The sequence below is a fragment of the Accipiter gentilis genome, chromosome 35 (assembly GCF_929443795.1).
Source record: "Accipiter gentilis chromosome 35, bAccGen1.1, whole genome shotgun sequence".
NCBI classification, from domain to species: domain Eukaryota; kingdom Metazoa; phylum Chordata; class Aves; order Accipitriformes; family Accipitridae; genus Astur; species Astur gentilis.
Window position 1 is genome coordinate 10,303,708 of NC_064914.1, and position 18,691 is coordinate 10,322,398.

The 18,691-nt window shown below is 68.5% G+C and overlaps 3 protein-coding genes across 3 annotated transcripts; all 3 read right to left on the bottom strand.

Moving 5' to 3' along the window:
- Window positions 1-484: 484 nt before the first annotated feature.
- Window positions 485-3,599, bottom strand: MEPCE (methylphosphate capping enzyme). The gene is made up of 4 exons (XM_049792647.1): window positions 2,349-3,599; window positions 1,160-1,378; window positions 943-1,069; window positions 485-732 (listed from the first exon to the last, which is right to left on the bottom strand). The coding sequence occupies exons 1-4, from the start codon at window positions 3,528-3,530 to the stop codon at window positions 680-682; spliced, it is 1,581 nt and encodes a 526-aa protein (XP_049648604.1). The 5' UTR covers window positions 3,531-3,599; the 3' UTR covers window positions 485-679.
- Window positions 3,600-4,760: 1,161 nt separating this feature from the next.
- Window positions 4,761-10,074, bottom strand: ACTL6B (actin like 6B). The gene is made up of 14 exons (XM_049792527.1): window positions 9,998-10,074; window positions 9,681-9,757; window positions 9,084-9,249; window positions 8,656-8,756; window positions 8,457-8,554; window positions 7,688-7,782; window positions 7,476-7,582; window positions 6,943-7,032; window positions 6,208-6,269; window positions 6,005-6,119; window positions 5,829-5,909; window positions 5,645-5,740; window positions 5,127-5,213; window positions 4,761-5,014 (listed from the first exon to the last, which is right to left on the bottom strand). The coding sequence occupies exons 1-14, from the start codon at window positions 10,020-10,022 to the stop codon at window positions 4,934-4,936; spliced, it is 1,281 nt and encodes a 426-aa protein (XP_049648484.1). The 5' UTR covers window positions 10,023-10,074; the 3' UTR covers window positions 4,761-4,933.
- Window positions 10,075-10,885: 811 nt separating this feature from the next.
- GIGYF1 (GRB10 interacting GYF protein 1) lies at window positions 10,886-18,669 on the bottom strand. Its single transcript, XM_049792526.1, is given in 25 exon segments — window positions 10,886-11,593; window positions 11,863-12,001; window positions 12,409-12,539; window positions 12,757-12,878; window positions 13,035-13,174; window positions 13,302-13,445; window positions 13,689-13,769; window positions 13,885-13,967; window positions 14,127-14,203; window positions 14,288-14,386; window positions 14,471-14,574; window positions 14,921-15,087; window positions 15,184-15,253; window positions 15,255-15,341; window positions 15,411-15,484; window positions 15,555-15,641; window positions 16,023-16,174; window positions 16,560-16,782; window positions 17,049-17,089; window positions 17,309-17,375; window positions 17,605-17,716; window positions 17,906-18,001; window positions 18,206-18,347; window positions 18,429-18,501; window positions 18,599-18,669. Coding segments are annotated over 24 exon segments (2,526 nt in total). The 5' UTR covers window positions 18,464-18,501; window positions 18,599-18,669; the 3' UTR covers window positions 10,886-11,540.
- Window positions 18,670-18,691: the final 22 nt, after the last annotated feature.

The following is an 18,691-nucleotide window of genomic DNA, read 5'->3' on the forward strand; positions in this document are numbered from 1 at the left end:
GACATGAACCTGCGCCCCTGCCCCAAGCGTAGACTGGGGGGGGGGGGGGGGGGGGGGCGGAGGAATAGACACACACACCCACACACCCCCGACTATACCACTTACTGGGGGGGGAAACAAGACACCCCCAACTCTCTTGGGGGGGGGGGGGGGCAGGTAATGGTGAGAGACACCCCCCACACTCCATGGGGGACATGTGCTGCCCCACTGAGCCCCCCCCCTCCAAAGCTCCAGCCCCTCCATGGGGTGACAAGTCCTCTGAAATGAGCTGAGCACCCCCCCCAAAACGGGGTGACAACTCCCCCCCCTGCAGCAACAAATGACATCCCCCCCTTAGGTAACAAACCTCTGTATGGGGTGACAGGACCCATCCTCCAAACAGGGTGACCCCCCCCCCCACATGACAGGCCCCCCCCCCAAGTGACAGACACCCCCCCTCCCCAAAAACGACTCCCTCACTGACCAATCGCCTCCTTTATTCGGGGCCCCCCCGGCCCCCCCTCGGCACAGATCAAAGCACAGCAAACGCCTGGGGGGGGAGGGGGGGAACACCCCCAAATTTGGGGGGGTGGGGCACACATAGCCCCTCCCCCTGTTTGGCATCCGGTGGGGGGAGGGGGGAGCAACCCCCCCCCGCAGCAGTGTGGCCCCCACACACTTGGGGGGCACGGGGGGGGGCTCAGGGGGCGTCGCCTCGTCCCTTGTGGAAGAGATAGATGGGCCGCTGGAAGCCTGTGGAAGGGGGGGGGGTGGTGTGGTTAGAGGGTGCCCCCCCAAGTCCAACCCCCCCCCAGTTTTGGGGGGCTGGGGACCCACATGGCAGACCCCAGCATCTGTACCCCACAACCCCCCAGAGGACCTAACAGTCCCCCCTGCCTCAATTCCCCTTCCCCTCTCAACCCAGCTGCTCCTCCCCCCCCCCCCCCCCCCCCCCCCCCCCACCTTTGGCGGCGTGCTGGGGAGTCCCCAACAACTCGTAGCTGTCGAACCCCACTTCGGGGGAGGTCAGGTAGGAGGGGAACTGCTCGGGCCGCAGCCGGATCCGCTGGTAGTTCCTGTAGGTCGTCTCCTTATTTTTTGGGGGAGAAAAAGGTGCAAAATGAGCCCTGGCCCCCCCAAACTAAGTGCCAGCTCCCCCCCCGCCCCCCTCGGCGCTCACCGTCAACCCCTTGCGCTTGCGGTAGGAGGCCCAGGGCTGGGGTTCGAGGAGCAGGAGCCCCCCAGGCCGGAGGTGCCGGTAGACGCGGCGGAAGAGACGTTTGAGCCCCTCGTCCCCCCAGTTGAGCTGAACCCACTTGGTGAGCGAGAGGCAGAGCACCACGTCGAACTCGGGGCGCTGCGCCGCCACCGCCTCCTCCCGCTCTGGAACGTAGTTCCCCTGGAGGAGGGAGGCACACAAAAAAAAAAGGGGGGGGTCACTGGGTGGAATGGGGGGAGAGGGGCCAGGGTGGAAAGGCAGAGGGAGGAAGGGTCAAAGAAGGGGAGGTGGGGGGTCAGGCTGAGCCCCACTGAGGGGGTGGGGGTGGCGTATTAAGGTGGGGGGGGGCCCACTGAGGAGTTTTTGGGGGAGTGGGGGGCACATGGTGACACTCAGGGACATGGAGGGGGGGGGGGGTCACAGTGAGCCCCGCAGAGGGGTTTTGGGGGGTGGGGGGGGGGGGGCCCTCACACTGAGTCCCACTGAGACTTGGGAGGGGCCAGACTAAGGCCTGGGGCTGCCCCACACCAGCCCCCCCCCCCCCCCCCCCCCATCCCCGAACCCCTCTCCACGGGGGGTGTTCCCCAACCCAAGCCCCACCCCTCCAGCTCCAACACTGAGCAGGAGCCTTCCCATCCCCCCAAAAACCTCTTGGGACCCCCAACCCCCTTATTCCCCCCCCAGACCCACCAAGACCCCCCCAAACACCACTCTGTTCCCCCAAATCTCACCAAGACCCCCTAAATCCTACTGAGACCCCCCCCCCAACCCTCCCATTATGCTCTCAAACCTGTAACCCCTCCCAAACTGCACCATGGCCCCCCAAAAACCCACCACGTTCCCCCAAGACCCCCTCAAACCCATCGTGATCCCCTCCAAACCCACCATGTTCCCCCAAATGCAGCTGTCATCCCCTCGAACCCCCTTGCAGGCCCCCCCCAAACCCCCTGTGACCCCCCCAAACCCCACCGTGATGCCCACAGACCCCTTACGACCCCATCAAAGCCCACCATGCCCCCCCAACATCCCCTCAAACCCTTCTCCCCACCCCCCCCAAACCCCACCACCTGCCTCCAAACCCCACCACGAGCCCTCCCCAAATCCTACCCCACCTGTGTGGGTGTCTCGTGCCCCCCCCACACACACTCACCGTGACGAAGACAACATTGTGAGGGAAATCAGCGGCCCCGGGCCCATCAGGGGGCAGGCGGGGGGCAGCGATGGGACCCCGACTGGCCAGGAGAGCAGCGGGAAAACCCTTCCGTGCCCCCCCTCCGCCATTCCCCCCTCCTGCTCCAGCCGCTTCCGCTTGAATCTCTTCCGACAGATAATGCCGGATATTCTGCCGGGCCGAACGGATCAACCCCCCGTCAATGTCCAACCCAACCACCCGGGCGGGTCCCCAACGTTTGGCGATGCTGAGGGTGAGGTGTCCCACGTTGCACCCCACGTCCAATACCTCCTTCCCCGCAAACCACTCAGGGCGCATGGCTCGCAGCCGCCCGTCCTCGCAGTCGGGGTTCCGGTAACCATAATATTTGCAATAATTGCCGTATTGGAATTTCTGAACTTGGCGGCGTTGACGTTGCTGCTGGGAAACTTTTCCAGGGGGTTTGGGTTTTTCCGGAGGGGGACGGGTTCCTTCCAATTTACTGCAAGTCCGTCGACGTTTCCGATGGCGGCCGGTGGCGGGGCAGGCGGTGGCGCATGGCGGCGGGGTGGCGGCGGCAGCGGTGGCAGGGAGGACATGAGGGCAGGCGGCCTCATCGGTGGCAGTAGCGGTGACGGCGGCGGCAGCTCGCTGCTGACCGCGGTGACGGTGGCGGCGGCGAGCAGTTTTGGCGGGGGAAGCTAAACGCAGCCCCTCGCCCGGGGCGTTGAGACTGAGGGGGTCGGTGATGTCGCGAGGGACCAGGATCTCGACGGGGTCGCGGCCACGGGCGGGGAGGGGGGAGGATTGCGGGGTGCGGGCGTTGAGGGCCCGGCTCACCTCCTCGTCCAGCAGACTGTTGAGGTTTAAGGGGTCGAAGATGTTTCCACCCAGCAGGAACTCGGAGGGAAGCACCGGGCCGCACTCCGAGGCCGCCCGGCGACGCCGTTTCCACGCCGGTTGCTTGGCCCCGCAGCTGCTACGACGCTTCCCTCCTCCCGCCGACCGAAAGCCGTTACGTGGCCGCGGAGCCTCGGCGGCGGGGGAAGCTTCTTCCTCCTCCCGGACGCCGCCAGCGGTGGAAGATGAAGAAGGAGGCGGCGGTACCAGGAAGGCCTCTGGCTCGGCCGCCATGGCGGACCGCCCCGCGCCTGCGCGCTGCGCCCCGCCGCCGCCGCGCATGCGCCGCCGCTAGGGGGTGCTGTGAGGGGGGGGAGCGGAGCGGGGCCCCTCCGCGCCCGCCACCTCCCGCCCGCGATGGCAGGAGCGCGGCGGCCCGCCGGGGTTTATATAGGGAGTGGGCGTGGCGAGGCTTGGGCACGCCTCCCTCAGGGGGGTGGGCGAGAGACGAGAGCCAATGGGAGAAGCGGCGGCGGAGAAGGCGGCCAATAGGGGGAGGCGGCGCGCGGGGCACGGGGGGGACCTGAAGGATGGGGGTGACCGCCGCGAGTGCCTGCGCGAATCGCGCAAGCGGAGCGGCGGCCGGGGGAGGGGGGAGGGGCTGGAGGGAGGCGGAGGGGGTGGGGGCGGCCTTGTTGGGGGTGGCGGGGACGGGCGTAGCGCGATGGGGAGCGGCGAGGGGGAGGGAAGGCGGCGGCGAGGAGGCGGAGCAGGCGCGTTGAGGGCGACTCGGGGGAGGGGCCTCGCTCCGCGCGGGGATCGCCGGGAGTTGGAGTCCGCGGGGTTGCCGCGCATGCACAGCGGCGACGGGGGGGGCGCGAGCCGCTCCCTCCGACCCTTTCTGGCGCTTACTTCTCCGGCACCCCCTCCCCCGCGCCGCTCGCACACGTCATCTCTCAGCTCATGACGCCACTCAACGTGGCGATCCACAACCCACCGAGTCGCCACCGCGGCCCCCCCCCTCATTAGCCCCCTCCCCTCTCCCCGCCCGTTAACGGAGCGGCGGGGACCACGTGGGCTGCCGCATGCCACCCGCGGGCCAGCGCGCATGCGCGCAAACCCTAGTGGAGCCGCGCGCGGGGGGGGGGGGGGCTGGCGCACATGCGCAGTGAGTCACTCCCCGCGCACCTCCCCCGTCCGCACCGCCGACACATGCGCAGTAACCCCTCCCTCGCGCGTGGGCGCACGCGCACTGATTCGCGCTGGCCTCCCCCTCCCCGCCCCGTGCGCATGCGCTTCACTCGCTCCGCCCCTCCCCCGGCCGCTCGCGCGTGTGCGCGCTGGCCGCGCATGCGCACCGGTCGGATCGCCACGCGGGAGGGCGATAAGGCGGAGCGCGCGCCGCAGCCCTCGCCGTTTTGAGGAGGAAAAACACACAAAAAAAGGCTAAATTGGTAAAAACTTCCCTCGCTAACCCCGCTTTACCTCATGAAAAGGCATCCCCTGGCTCCCGCACCACCCCCCCACCCCCCCCCCAGTCCCCTGCCCGAGCCGCACGGCAGCACAGCGCCGCCTCAGCTGGGCCCCACCGAGCGGGGCTCTGCGCCTTTCGGGCTGTTTATTGGTGGGATTTTTTTTAATGTTTTTTTGTCGTCATTGTTGTTTTTCTCTCACAGGCCCCGAAGTGCCAACGTTGGGAGCAAGGCCGGGGTGGGGCGGCCCTGCCCGGGTGCCTGGGTCCCTCCTCAGGGACACTTGCGCTCCACACACTGCTTGCCCCCCTCCTCGTACTCCTGCTTGGAGATCCACATCTGCTGGAAGGTGCCCTGAGGTGGGGACACACACACACACACACACACACACACACGGAGAGGGGGTGGGTGGGGTGAGGGACCCAGGCATCCGGGCCCCCTCCTCGGCCCCCCACCCTGTACTCACGAGGGAGGCGAGGATGGAGCCCCCGATCCAGGGGCTGAAGCGCCGCTCCATGGTGCTGTTGCTGGCGATCAGCTTCAGGCGCATGCTCTGGAGTTGGGAGGGGCAAGGGGGGCAACTAGGAACCACTGGGTGCAACTGGGAGAAACTGGGTACCCAGTCTGGGTGTCCATGTGTCCCCCTCAGCCCCCTGATGTCCCAGAGGAGGATGGGGTCCCTTCTAGCCCCCCCCCAGATCCTATGGTGGGGAGGTGGAGGTGCCCTGCCTGCCCCAGATGTCTGGGTCCCTTCCCCAGATGCTTTGGTCCCCCTCAGCTCCCCAAAATCCCATGGGAGGGGCGGGTCCTGCCCCAAATACCTGGGTCCCTTCCCCGAATGCCTGTGTCCCTCCCAGCCCCCCAGTATCCCCTGGGAGAGTCCCTGCCCTAGATGCCTGGGTCCCCCCCAGCCCCTCCCCACCGCCCCAGCCCAGAGAGGGGGGGGTTCCCTGCCCCGAACGCCTGGGTCCCCCCTTCCCTCACAGGGGGTGTCTTCTGTGAGAGCTCCCGGTTGAGGCGGTCGGTGAAGCCCTGCAGCAGGGTGTTCCCCCCGGTGACAATGACGCTGCCGTAAAGACCCTGGGGGAACGACGACGGGGGGGTGGGGTGTCACCTCCACCCCCTAAAATGTCCCCCCAAGACCCCCCCAATATCCCCGGGGACTCACCGGTCGGATGTCGATGTCGCACATCCCGATGCTGGTGGTGACCACGTGCCCCACGCCCAGCATCGTGTTTCCCGAGAGGCCCTGGGGGGTGACATCGTGGTGATGGGGGTCAAAGGTGTCCCCCAAACCCCCGGGCACCACCCCCCCCCCCAAACCTCCCCAGGCCCCCCCCCAACCTTGACATTGGAGGGATCGAAGAGCCCCTCAGGGATGCGCAGCCGCTCGGCCCCGTAGTCGGTGTTGTAGCCGTTGGGCATCTCGTAGTGAACCGTGGGCATCTGGGCAGCCACCCTGGGGTAGGGGGGCGAGGGGAGGTTATGGGGTAGGGGGGGACCCCAAAGAACCCCTCTGAGGCCCCCCAAAACTTCCCAGCACTCACTGCTCGTCATAGGGGGAGTCGGAGACCTGCAGCACCGAGGCTTGGAAGTCCTGGATCACCTCCTGGTGGGAGGTGGCACAATGTAGGGGGGTGAACCCAGGCGTCTAGGCACCCCCTGAAAAGGAACACAGGTGCCCAGGCTCCCCCCCCAAAAAGGGATCCAGGCCCCCACACCAAAAAGGACCCAGAGGCCCCCAAAAAAGGACCCAAGCATCTGGGGCCCCCCAAAAAGGTGCCCAGCCCCAATCCAAAAGGACCCAGGCATCTGGGCACCCCCCAAAAAGGGTGTCCAGGACCCCCTGAAAAAAGGACGCAGGGGCCCCCAAAAAAAGGACCCAGGTGCCTAGGGGCCCCCAAAACAGGACCTAGGTGTCTGGGGCTTCCCTGAAAAAGGGATCTACATGGCCAGAACCCCCCCCCAAAAGGACCCAGGCATCTGGGCCCCCCCAAAAAGGGACCCAGGTGTCCCAGACCCCCCTAAAAAGGGACCCAGGCATCCAGGGCACCCCCATAAAGGGATCCAAATGCCCAGGCCCGTCCGTAAAAAGGACCCAGGTGGTCTGGGGCCCCCCCAAAAAGGACCCAGGTGCCCACGCCCCCCCCCCCCCCCAAAGGACCCAGGTGTCCAGGGCCCCCTCAAAACGAGACCCAGGTGCCCGGGAACCCCAGAAAAGGGACCCAGGTGTCTGGGGGCCCCCCAAAAAGGGATCCAGGTGCCCAGGCCCCCCCACTCACGTTGCAGGTGTAGTTGTGCCAGGACTTGGAGACCTGGGGCAGCTTCTCCTTCTTCTTCCAGTTGGGGGGGGCCCCCTCTCGTACCGGCTCCTGGGGGTGGGGCGTCGGTGAGGGGGCGGGGCCTGAGGGGTGGGTCCTGCCCCCGTAGTGGGTGGGCTGAGGATAAGGAGAGGGAGCGGGGAGGGGGGAGTGCCCTGAAGGGTGTGGAGTCTATGGGCAGGATGTCCCTGAGGGGGGTGGAGCTAGGGGAAGGGCTGCCCCTAAAGGGGTGGGGCTAAGGGGAAGGGCTGGCTCTAAAGGGGTGGAGCTAAGGTGTTGGACCACCCCTAAGGGAGTGGGACCTGGGGAGGGCAGGCTGCCCACAAGGGGGTGTGGCCTTCATCTTGGGCCACCCTTCATTGGGCAGCGCCCAGGGGTTAGGGGGGAAGTGCTGGGGCCGAGCTATGCCCTCAAGGGGCGGAGCCTGATGTCTGTGCTTTCTTTCTCTGATAGGCTGATCTGGGGGGGGTGTCCTTCCCTGGCCCCACCCCTACCTTGGCGGCAATCATGTAGGGCGGCACGATGTCGATGTTCATCTCCTGGAAGAGCTCCCGGCACTGCATGGAGATGAAGTCCCCGGCCAGTGGCGACTTGACGATGCCTACGGGGGCCTCTGGTGAGTCCCCACCAGGAGCACCCTGGCGTCCGGGCCATGCCTCTGCCCCACCTGGCCACACCCTGACCTCCGGTGACCCCACCTCCTTACCTTGCTGGAGGATGTAGCCATCGTGGACGGGGATGGCGGTGGTGTGGGTGGCCCCGCTGTCCAGCACCAGCCCCGTGCTGCGCCCGTTGGCGAAGCTGGGCCACCGCGGTCAAGGGTAACGCTAATGAGGGGGTTTTGCTAACGAGGGGTGAGCCCTACTAATGAGGGGTGGCCCGCTAATGAAGAGCTACTGCCAGTTGTCTCAGTGGGCACCTGTACAGTCCTCCCTTGAGGCATGAACTCCCGGCCCCAAGCAGATAATCAGCCAGTCAATGGGTTAACGAAGCCCTAACGACCCGTCTAGTAAAACAAAGGCCCCAGCTGCCTGCTAACGAGCCAGCACAGCACTGGCATAGCAACTAACAGCTGTGCCAACAGCTCAGCACCCCGCCAGCCACCCACCCAAACACACCCCAGCCAACCCCTCCTAACCACCCACCCACCCAACTACCCACCCAAATAATGACCTGCCCACCCACCCACCCACCCAACCAAGCGACAACCCAACCAACCATCCCAATCATCCCCCCACCCATAGAACCAACCACCCAACCGACCACTCATGTAACCACCCACCCACCCACACACCCCTACACCTACCCAACTACCTCTAGACCCACCCGACCAACCACCTGACCACCCCTAGACCCACCCAACCACCCACCCAACATCCCCCGCACCCATCCGGGGAGGTTGTGCAGAAACCCGGGGAGGGGGTTGGGTCACTGGGGTGGGGGGGTGACACCGACAGGTGACATGGATGGGATACGCGGTGAGCACGGCCGTCTTGCAGAGGAAGAAAGCCGGGATGTTGTAGTGCTCGAACATCAGCTCTGTCAGCTTCTCCCTCTTGGCCCGCGTGTTCCACTGAGGGGACATGGGGACACCGTGGGGACACCAGGGGACACCAGGGCACCCCTCCACCACAGGATGGGGGGGTATGACACGCAGGTTGGGGGAACACCTACCGGGGCTTCGGACATGAGGACGGGGTGGAGGCCTGGCTCTGACTTGACGTGTTTTCCATAGGTGTGGTCCAGGATGGCCTGGAAGCACTCCCAGTCCTCGACTGGGGACACGGGGACGGTGAGTGGGGACACTGGGAGGGGGGACACGGGGCGGGGGGGGAAGGCAGCAGTCCTAGAGGGAGGTGGTGCTCGATGGGGTGACCGCTAACCCCATGGTGGTCCCTTGAGGTGACCCCCAACCTCCTGGTGACCCCACGAGGTGATCTCCAACCCTGTGGTGACCCCTTGAGGTGATGCCAACCTTCTGGTGGCCTCGCGACGTGACCTCCAACCCCCTGAGATGCTCCCTACGGTTTCCCCGTGGTCCTGCAGAGTGTCCCTGTCCCCATGTCCCCCCACCATGCTGTCCCCATGGTGTCCCTACTCACTCATGCCATTCTTGAGGGGTGAGAGGACCTCCATGCCTTCACGGGCCACGTGCAACGCGTTGGTGTCGATGTAATAGACTTTCCCCCCCTTCTTGTCCTTGTCACCGTCCAGCTCCAGGGCCACCTCCTCAGGGGACAGCAGCCCCACCGTGGTGGGGAAGTCCGCCTGCCACCGCCCCGTCACCACCACCACCACCACCACCACGAGGACACGGCGGGGGGAAGAGGGGAGGCAGGACACAGCGTGGCCGTGGGGATGGTGATGTTGGCCTGTGGGTGGTGGCCTCGGGGACACCATGGCCGTGGGGGTGTCACTGTTGGGGGACATTGGTCTGGGGGTGGTGGCATTGGGGATGGCATGGCCACGTCACCACGGTGGGGACGTTGGCATGGGGCTGGTGGCCTCGGGGACGCCATGGCCATGGGGGTGTCACCATGATGGTGATGTTGGCGTGGGGGTGGTGGCCTAGGGGACGCCATGGCCATGGGGGTGTTGCTGTTGGGGGACGTTGGGCTGGGGGTGGTGGCCTTGTCCCTCCAGAGGGGACACTGTGGGGGGGACACGAGGGGGAGGGGACGACACATGGTGACACCCACCTTGGGACAGTCCTCCCCGGCGTAGCCGGCCCGCACCGAGAAGGAGCCAATGTCGAACACCAGTGCCCCCACCTCATCTGGGGGGGACACACGGTGACACCGGGGGGGGCGGGGACAGACGCGGTGATGGTGACACCAGGACCCCCCCCACCCGTGACACCGGGACCCCCCTCATCCCCTGCGCTGCCACCCGTCCCCATCTCCCGTCGTCCCCCCCCCGATCCTCCCTCCCTCTCTTCCCGCTGTCGTGCCCCTCCTGCCCGGTGGCCCCGCCCCCTCCCGGTGCGGCCCCGCCCCTCCCTGGTCCCCCTCCCTACCGCCGCCGTAGACCCCCCCGCTCATGGCGGCGGCCGCGGGTTCAGCACTGGACAGCGCCCGGCGGCGGGGTGGGCGGGACCGGCGGGGGCAGCGCAGCCAATCGGCGCCCGCAGTCCTGCGCGCAGGCGGATTGGCCGGCGCGGCAGACAATGAGAGCGGCTTAAAGGGGCAGGCGCACTTTTTTTTTTTTTTTTTAAGGGGGGGTGGCTGCCCCATTCGTTCCCCCCTCCCTCTCCTCAACGTGGGGCGGGGGGAAGCCAGGTGTCCGGGACACCCCCGCTTGGGAGTGGAGCAGGCGTCTGTGGCGGGAAGGGAGGGTTACTTGTTGTGAGGGGGGGCGTGGCTTAGCTGGGGCCGTGTTGTTCCGGGGGGCGGAAGGTAAGCGCTGGCTCCTCCCCCCGTGTGGGGGTGTGGCCACCCGTAATAGCGTCATTGGGGGCGGACTCCTTTTGCGTACAGCCCCGCCCACTGCCGCCAGATAGGCGGGGTTTCTCGCCCCTGTCATTGCACCCAGAAGGGGGGGTGTGCCTCCACCTTAGCCCCGCCCACCTAATCGAAAGGGGTGGGGCTTTCGCAGGGCACGCCCGCACCCTAACCCACCCCCGGCGGGGACCCACGGAGCTCACGCGGCTGCACCGAGGTTTTTATTGGGGGGGGGGGAGGGATATTACAGGATCTATTCACAGGGGACCGGGGGGGGAGGGGGCCCCCTGATGGGGAGGGGCCTGTAAACATTTTGCCACTCTCAGTAGGAAAAAGGGGGGGGGGGAGCCAGGCCCTACCCCCCCGGGTGGGAGGTAGAGGCTGGGGGTGGGGAGAGGGGAGGGGCTAACCCTCCCTTTACATTCAACTGCACCGCCCCCGGTGGGAGGGGTCAACACGTGGGGGGGGGGGCCTCCGTCCTTATTGCTGGGGGGGGGGGCGTTTTTTGTCTTTCATAAACCACAAAATCGCTGACTTGGGGGAGGAGGGGCGGCACCATCCCGGGTTGTGTTTAAAAAAAACCAAAACAAATCCCCCCCAAATCGGGCTCTTCCCCCCCCCCGCAACACATTACAAAAGGGGGCGGGGCCTGAATTTGCGAGGGGTGGAGCTCTGACCAGCGAGGGGGAAAGCTTAAGGGGCGTGGCCAGCTCGGAAGAGGCGCGACGGGGGCGTGGTCTGCAGTGAGGGGGAGGGGCCTGGCTACCCCCCGCAGGGGGGGCTGTAAACACGGCCCGGGGTCGGGGAGGTTGTGCAACGAGTCCAGCTCCGCCGTGGGGCAGCTCCAGTGTCCGTGGGGCAGTGCCAGCGCTATGAGACAGCTTCCGCCCCGTCCTGTTCCGCCGTGGGGCTGGTGGTTGTCCGTGGGGTGGCTGCGACTCCATCTGTGGGGCAGCTGTGGCCCCCCCACCCCCCCTCCTTTTCCGTGGGGCAGCCCTGACCCGTCCGTGGGGCAGCGCCGCGGGGCAGCTCCGACGCTAAAGTGCAGCTGGGTCGGTCGTATCGGCCGTAAGGTGCTTGGGGGGGCGCCGGAGGGGTGCCATGGGGGAGCCGTGGGGCTCAGTACTCCTCCACCATCTCCACTTCACCCCCAGGGCCATGCAGCGAGTAGCCTGGGGGGGGGGAGGGAGGCAATAAGGGGATCAGTGGCCCCCCCGCACCACACCGAGCCCCCCCATCAGCCCCCCCTGCCCCACACTGAGCCCCCTCATAACACCCCCAGACCCACACTGAACCCCCCATCACCCCCCCCACCCCACACAGTGCTCCAGAACCCCCCCCAATCACACCCCAGACCCCCACAGAGCCTCCCAGCATCCCCAATGCCCCATAGCACCCCCCCAGCACCCCAGTATCACCCAGAGCCGGTGCCCCCCCGTACCCAGGATGCTGGGGTCGCTGTGCAGCAGCAGCAGGGGGTGCTGTTTGCCCCTCCCCCCCTCAGCACCCTCCGGGGGGAGTGGCTTCGCCCCTGGGCCGAATGGGTGGAGGGGCAGCGGCCCTGCCCCCAGCCACACCTCCTGCGGGGAGAGGTCGGGGGCGGGGGACACAGTCAGACACAGATCCTGATGGACCCCCCCCCAGCTCCCCATAGAGCAACACAGCCCCCCCCCCAAAGCCCCCCCCCCACAGCCCCCCATCGACTCCCAACAGCTCATCCCCCAAGATCCCCCACAGCCCCATATACCCCCTCACAGCCTCCACTAGTTTCCCCAGAGTCACCACATATGCCCCCCCGGCACCCCAATACCCCTCCCGACCCCCCCCCAGCCTCATGTCCCTCCCTCCAGCTCCCCCCAACCCCCCATCAGAGCCCCCCCCAACCCCCCAGGAGAAAGAAGATGGTTTCCCCCCACCCGGGGTGAAGCTGGGGGTCAGGGACCCCCCACCCCATGTGTCACCCCCCCCCCCCGTTCCCTCCCCCAACCTGGGGGCCCCGGGGCGGGGCCGGGGGGCGGCCGCGTCTCTCCAGGAGGGGTCGGGGGAAGGGCTGAGCCTCTGGGGGGTCCGCGGGGCGGGGCCAGGCCTCGAAGGGGGGTAGGGCATCCGCCCCTGGCACTGGGGGAGGTGGAGATCGATTAGGGGGGACCCAGGCGTCTGGGGTCCCCCCAGGCATCGCCAGCCCCTCCCAGGCCCCATGGCAGAACCCAGGCCCCCACCCCTGGGGGGGGACACCCAGATGTCCGGTGTGTGTCCCCGGGCGACACAGGCCCCACACCCCAGCGAGGGCTCAATCATCCAGCCTCTCCCCCCCCGCCCATAGGACCCCCCATACCCGGGGCAGCACCCAGGGCCTGCAGCGCTGCCTGGCACCAGTGGGCGAGGGTCTCAGAGGGGGGCGGCAGCCCCCGCAGCAGCTTCAGCAGCGACGCCTCGTCCACGCCCCTCCCGCACGGCCTGGGGGGGGGGACATGATACATGGGGGTCAGGTGGGGCTGGGGACGCCCCCCGCTGTGGGGCAGGAGTGGTGTCCCACTGTTTCCTTGGGACCCCCCCATGTGTCGTCCCCCCCCCCCCCAATCCCGTCTGTCCCCCTCCCCGATCCCCACTTACCCTGGGGGGGGGCCACTGCGGCCGCCCTTGCTGCCACCCCCCCCACTGCACAGGAGCCCCCCCCTTGCCCCACTCTCCTCCCAGGCTGGGGTGCTCTTCTCGGGGGGGGACCACAGCTCCGGCCCCCACGGGGTCCCCACCTGCGGGGGACACACACACAGTCACCCCATGGCGGGGGGCAGGGTCACATGGGAGATATAGAGGGGACCCCAGTGGAGAGGTCCCGGGGGCGGGGGGGGGGTTGGGGTGCGGGGAGGTGTCACTCACAGCCCGGGCTCCCCGCTGCGCCTTGTGGGGGGGCCGCTCGCCGTCTGGGGTGGGGGGGGCTTTGGGCAGGGCCCAGTTTTGGGGGGCCCCCCCGGGACCCCCGGTCTGCTGCAGCAGCTTCAGCAGCACCTCCTGCTGCCGGCACTGGGGGACATGTCATGCGTTGGAGGGGGGGGTGGACACAGATGCCCCGCGACCCCTCCCCTCCAACACCCCTAAAGACCCCTGGCACCCTCCGGCCACTCCAAGACCCTCCCAGAGACCCCTGGGCCCAGCCAGGACACCCCTAGGGACCCCCAAAACCTTCCTGAGACCCCTAGAGCCCCCCCCGCAAAGACCCCCAGGACCCTCCTGGGTCGTCCCCCCTCCAAAGACCAACCCCCCAACCTGCTTGTGCCGCAGCAGCTCTTCCTCCTGCCGCCGCTTCCGCTGGTCGTCCTCCTCCCACCGGGCTCGGAGCTCCTGCAGCTGCGACAGTGCTCAGGGGGGGACACGGACCCCCCCCCGTGTCTGGGGGGGGCACCCCGGGTGTCCCGGGGTGGGGAACGACGTGTCCGCGGAGCGACAGCCCCGGTGTCCTCACCTTGAGCTGTAGCTGCAGCTGCTCCAGGATGGGGCTCAGAGGGCGGGAGCTGAGGGGCAGCTCCCACGGCCCCAAATCGCTGCCTGGGGGGGGGGGGGGGGGGGACATGATATATGGTAAGGGGGGGGGCACAGCCTCACAGCGGCTGTGGGAACAGCCCCTGCCCCATGGCAGCCCCACTCCCATGCTACACCCCCCCAAATCGCTGCCCCCCCCTCCCCCCCCAGTGCCCGCCAACTCACCGGGGGGCTGCGATGGGTCCCAGAGCGGCGTTGCCTCTGGCAGCGACAGCGACCGCAGCAGGTTGGGTTCCCCTTGCCTGGGGGGGGCAGAGTGGGCAGTTGGGGACACACACACACACACAATACGGACACCCCGGTATCTGGAGGGGGGGGGGTCTCACCTGGGTTTCAGGGCCTGAAGTTCCTGCAGCAGAGCCCCCAGCTGCTGCGGCGTCAGCTCCCCACTTTTTGGGGGGACAGGGCAGGGGGATGGCGGCTGCCTGGGGACATTTTTTGGGGGGGGAGTGTTAATGAGGGACCCGGGGGTTGGGGGGAGGGGGTCGGGGGGGTCACACAGGACCCACCGGCCAAGGAGCTGCAGGAATTGCTGCTGCTGGAGCTGCTGGTAAAGAGCCGCTGCCGCTGCCAGCTCCTGCTGCTTCTTCAGCCGCTCCTGGTCCAAGTTACCCTGGGGGGGGTCAGAGGTCACAGGGGGTGTTTGGGGGGGGTCCCAGGGAGAGTTGTGGGGGGTCGGGGGTAGTTTAGGGGGGTCTGTGAGGGCTCCCAGGGAGTGTTTGAGGGGGTCCCTGTGGTGCTTAAAGGGTGTTGGGGGGGGGGTCAGGGGTTCTTCTGGGGGGTGGTGAGGGGCTGGGGGGGGCCCAGGGGTTATTGGGGGGTGTCTGTGGGGTATTTAGGGGCTCCCTGGCTGCTGCAAGAGCCCCCCCCCCCAACCTATGTATAACCGTGGGGTTCCTCACCCGGAGAACAGATTTGGGGGGGTCGGGGGGTGTGTGTAAATTTGGGGGTGACCTCACCAGCAGGGGGGGCGGGGAGGGTCCAGGGACAAAGGGGACGCGCCCCCACATCTTGATGACATCACCGAGGGGCTGGAAAACCTCATCGCAGCCACGTTTCACAAGCAGCGTCATGGGGAAGTAACCGGCCTGGAACCACTCGCCCATCTCCTGGGGGGAGAAAGGGCCTGGGGGGGGGTAAAGAGGGGGGGGCTGTTTGGGGAGGGGGGTACTGGTTTGGGGGGGAGAATGATGGTTTGGGGGTGTTTCCCCCCCCCCCAAACCTTGGATTTCCCCCTGGGGGTCTTTGTAGAACCACTTGTGAGCAGCTTGGTGGGTGAGGGGGAGGGGGTCTGGCAGCCGGGGGGGGGGGCCGGCCCCCCCCAAACGCTTCTTCCTCCAGAGAGGGCTCCTGTAGCGATGCCACCAGCTTCTCTGCCTCCTGGGGGGGGACGACGACAGTCAGGGGCGGTCCCCAAAGCACCGCCCCCCATTATATTCCCCCCCTTACTTGCTGCAAGTGCTTCATCCCCTCCTCATCCTCTGCATCGCTGGCAGGGGGGGGCACCCGGACGCTGGGGTCCTCTGGCAGGGGGAGAAGGGGGTTAAAGGGGGTGGTGTTGGGGGTGTGTTTGGGGGGGGGGGGGGGTCATACCTGCTGGGGGGGTCGGGGCGTCCTCAGTGGTGGCCGGGGGGGGCTCAGGGGGCAGTGGCGGCTCCTTGGGGGGGTCCTCGGGGGGCGCTGCGGGGAGAAGGGGGGGTAAGGGGGGGTTGGGGGGTGTGTGGAGCAGTGGGAGGGGGGGGAGGGTCCTTACCCGGGGGGGGGCCCTCGGGGGGCTGCGGGACCCTGCTCTCGCTGGGCGCCGTCTCGGGGTCCTCTGGGAGGGGAGAGGGGGGTGGCTTCTGCGGGGGGAGGGGGCAGCTGGGCTGGACGCCTGGGTGTCATCATCACCCCCCCTTCGGTCCCCCCAAAAACCTTGTGGGGTCATTCCCCCCCCCGGGGTCCCCCCCATGTGTCCCCCCACCCCCCCCCCCCAGACACCTGGGTCTCCCTTGAACACCCACCCTCCACCCCACCCCCCGTTGGGTGCCACCCCTCCCTTGGGTGCCCCCCCCCCCGCACCTTGCTCAGCAGGAAGGCCCCCGAGGCGTCGAAGGTTCCCGTCCCCCCCCCCCTCCTCCTCCTCCAGGCACCACTCCGGCAGCTCTCGGCGCTCCTCGGGGCCCCCCCGCGCCCCCCCCCCGCCTCCCCCCGCCGCCGCCAGCGGGGGGGCTCTGCGGGGACGGAGGTGGGGTCACCCAACAGGGGGGTGGGGACATCACCGTGTCCCCGCCCCCCTATGTCCCCCTCCTCACCCCCCACCCGTGTCCCCCATCCCCCCCATGCTCCCCACACCCCTCCTGTCCGTCCCCCCCCGGGATCCCCCAAGGGTTGCAGACATCCCTGTGCCGCCCCTAACATATTCCCCCCCCCCCCCGTCAAGTTCCTCCCCCCGGGGATCCCCCAAGGGTTGGGGACATCCCTGTGCCCCCCATGTCCCCCCCCATGGTGTCCCTTGACACCTAGAGACATCCCCACGTTCCCCCCCGTCACCTCATGCCCCCCCCATGGGTCCCCCCCAGAGTTGGGGACATCCCCCTCTGCCCCCCCCCCACTCACCGGGGCTGCCCCCCCGCCAGCGCTCCCCTTCGCGGGGGGGGGCGGGTCGGCGGGGGGGGGAGGAGGGGGGGTGGGGGTGGCCCCAAGCGCCAGCTGCCCCCCCCGGCTCCGCCCCCCCCCTCCTCGGCCCCTGGCTCCTCCCGCAGCGAGCGCCAGTTGGTGCAGTCCGAGCGGGGGGGCTCCTTCCGCAGGGGACCCCCCCCCTCCTCAAAGGGCGCCCGGCCTGGGGGGGGGGGCAGGTTGTGTGGACCCTCCAGAACCTCATGGACCCCCCCCCCCCCTCGAGAGCTCCCAGCCCTCTATAGCCCCCCCATATCCATCCCAGACCCCCATAGGACCCCCCCCCCCGGTGCCCTCCCAGGTGCCCATGGACCTCCCCGACCACCAGCCCCCCCTTGACCCCCCCCTTATTGCCCCTCCATGGGACCCCCCCATTGCTGCCCCCCATCTTTATGACCCCCCCCCAGCCCCCCATTGCCCCCCTCTCACCTCCGTCGCGCCGTGGGGGCTTCTCAAAGCGCCGCTCACCCCTGTGTCACCGGGGGGGGGGGGGGGTAGGTCAGATGTTGGGGGGAGACCAGTGACCCAGCCCCAGGGCCCCCCCCATAATCTGTGTCCTCCACTGTCTCTCTGTGCCCCCCCAAGTCCCCCCCCGACCCACAAACACCCCCCCAGCCCCTCGTGTCCCCCCCATAAACCCCTCCCAGATCCTCCTCTCCCCCAGCCCCCCCCCGCCCCCCCCATCCCACCTCTCCTCCCAGCTCTGGCTCCTCGGCACCTCCGGGGCGACGAGACCCCCCTCGGCACGGCCCCGCCCTGGGGGGACACGGGGGGAGGGAGACACACACACAGCATTGGGGGGGGACATTGGGGAGATTGTGGGGGGGAATCCAGGGACAATGTAGGGACAGAGACACCCCGGGGGGGCTGTGCAGGCCCACTAGGGACAGGGGGGGCCCACGCAGCCCCCCCTGCCCCATCCCGGGGAACGCCCTGGGGATGTGTGTGTCATGGGGGTGTGTGTGTTGTGTCCCCCACCTCGTACCTCGGCTGCGGGTGCCAGCGCGGCCCCGGGGGCCCCCAGTTGCCGGCCCCCCCCCAGCGCGGCCCATCAGGCGCAGGACGGCCACGCTGTTCACCGACAGCGAGAAGTTCCGCTGGGGGGGGGACACACAACACGGGGGGGGGGGGTCACAATCATTGCAGGGGAGGGATACCCCCCCAGGGGTACCAACCACCCTGGGGGGGTGTCTCTGTCCTGGGACAGCCCTGGGGGAGGGGGGGGGGGTGTGTGCCCCCCCCAGCCATTAATTACCCCCCTCGGGGTGTGAGTGACCCCCCCCCACCTGCTCCTCCTGGGTGAGGGGCAGCAGTGCCAGGGGGGGCAGCGGCTCCTCCTGGGCAATGGCAGCGAATTCCCGCTCCTGGATCTCCTGGGGGGCCTGGGGGGGGCACATGGAGAGGTATGGGGACCCCCCCGGCATCCCTGTGCCCCCTCCAGGTCCCCCCAACATCCCCATCTGCCCCCAGATCTCCTGTGTGTCATCCTCCCCGCTGCACTCCCCCGCCATGTGCCCCCCAAGTCCCCTGCGCCCCCTCCACGATGTCCCCAGCTCTCCCGAGTCCCCCCCCCGTGCCGTCCCCACCTTGTCACCGGGGACGTACAGCGCCAGCATCTCCTCCCGCCCGTATCGGTTCTCCGCCAGCTGGTACCGGGGCAGCGCCGGGGACGGGGGGGGCGAGGTCACGACACCGACACCGCCGCCCCCCCCCGAGAGCGCCCGCAGCCTGCGAGGGGGGACGACACATGGACATGACACAGGGAATGGGACACTGCGGGGGGGCTGACCCCCCAGGCCCCACACTCACCACTCGGGACCGAAGTTGAGGGTCTCAGCCGCCATCGCCAGGATCGGGCCCTGGGGGGCAGGGGTGGGTGGTCCTGGGGGAGGGAAGTGGCTCAGCCCCCAACTGCCCCCCCCCCCGCACTCCTAATGCCCCCCCGAACCCCCAACTGCCCCCCAGGACCCCCAGCTCACCCGGGGACAGTCTTGGGGGGATGACGACGACCCCAGCGCCCAGGTCGGCGGCCCTGCTGGTCCCAGCCCCCTCCCCGCTGGACAGCGGGGGTC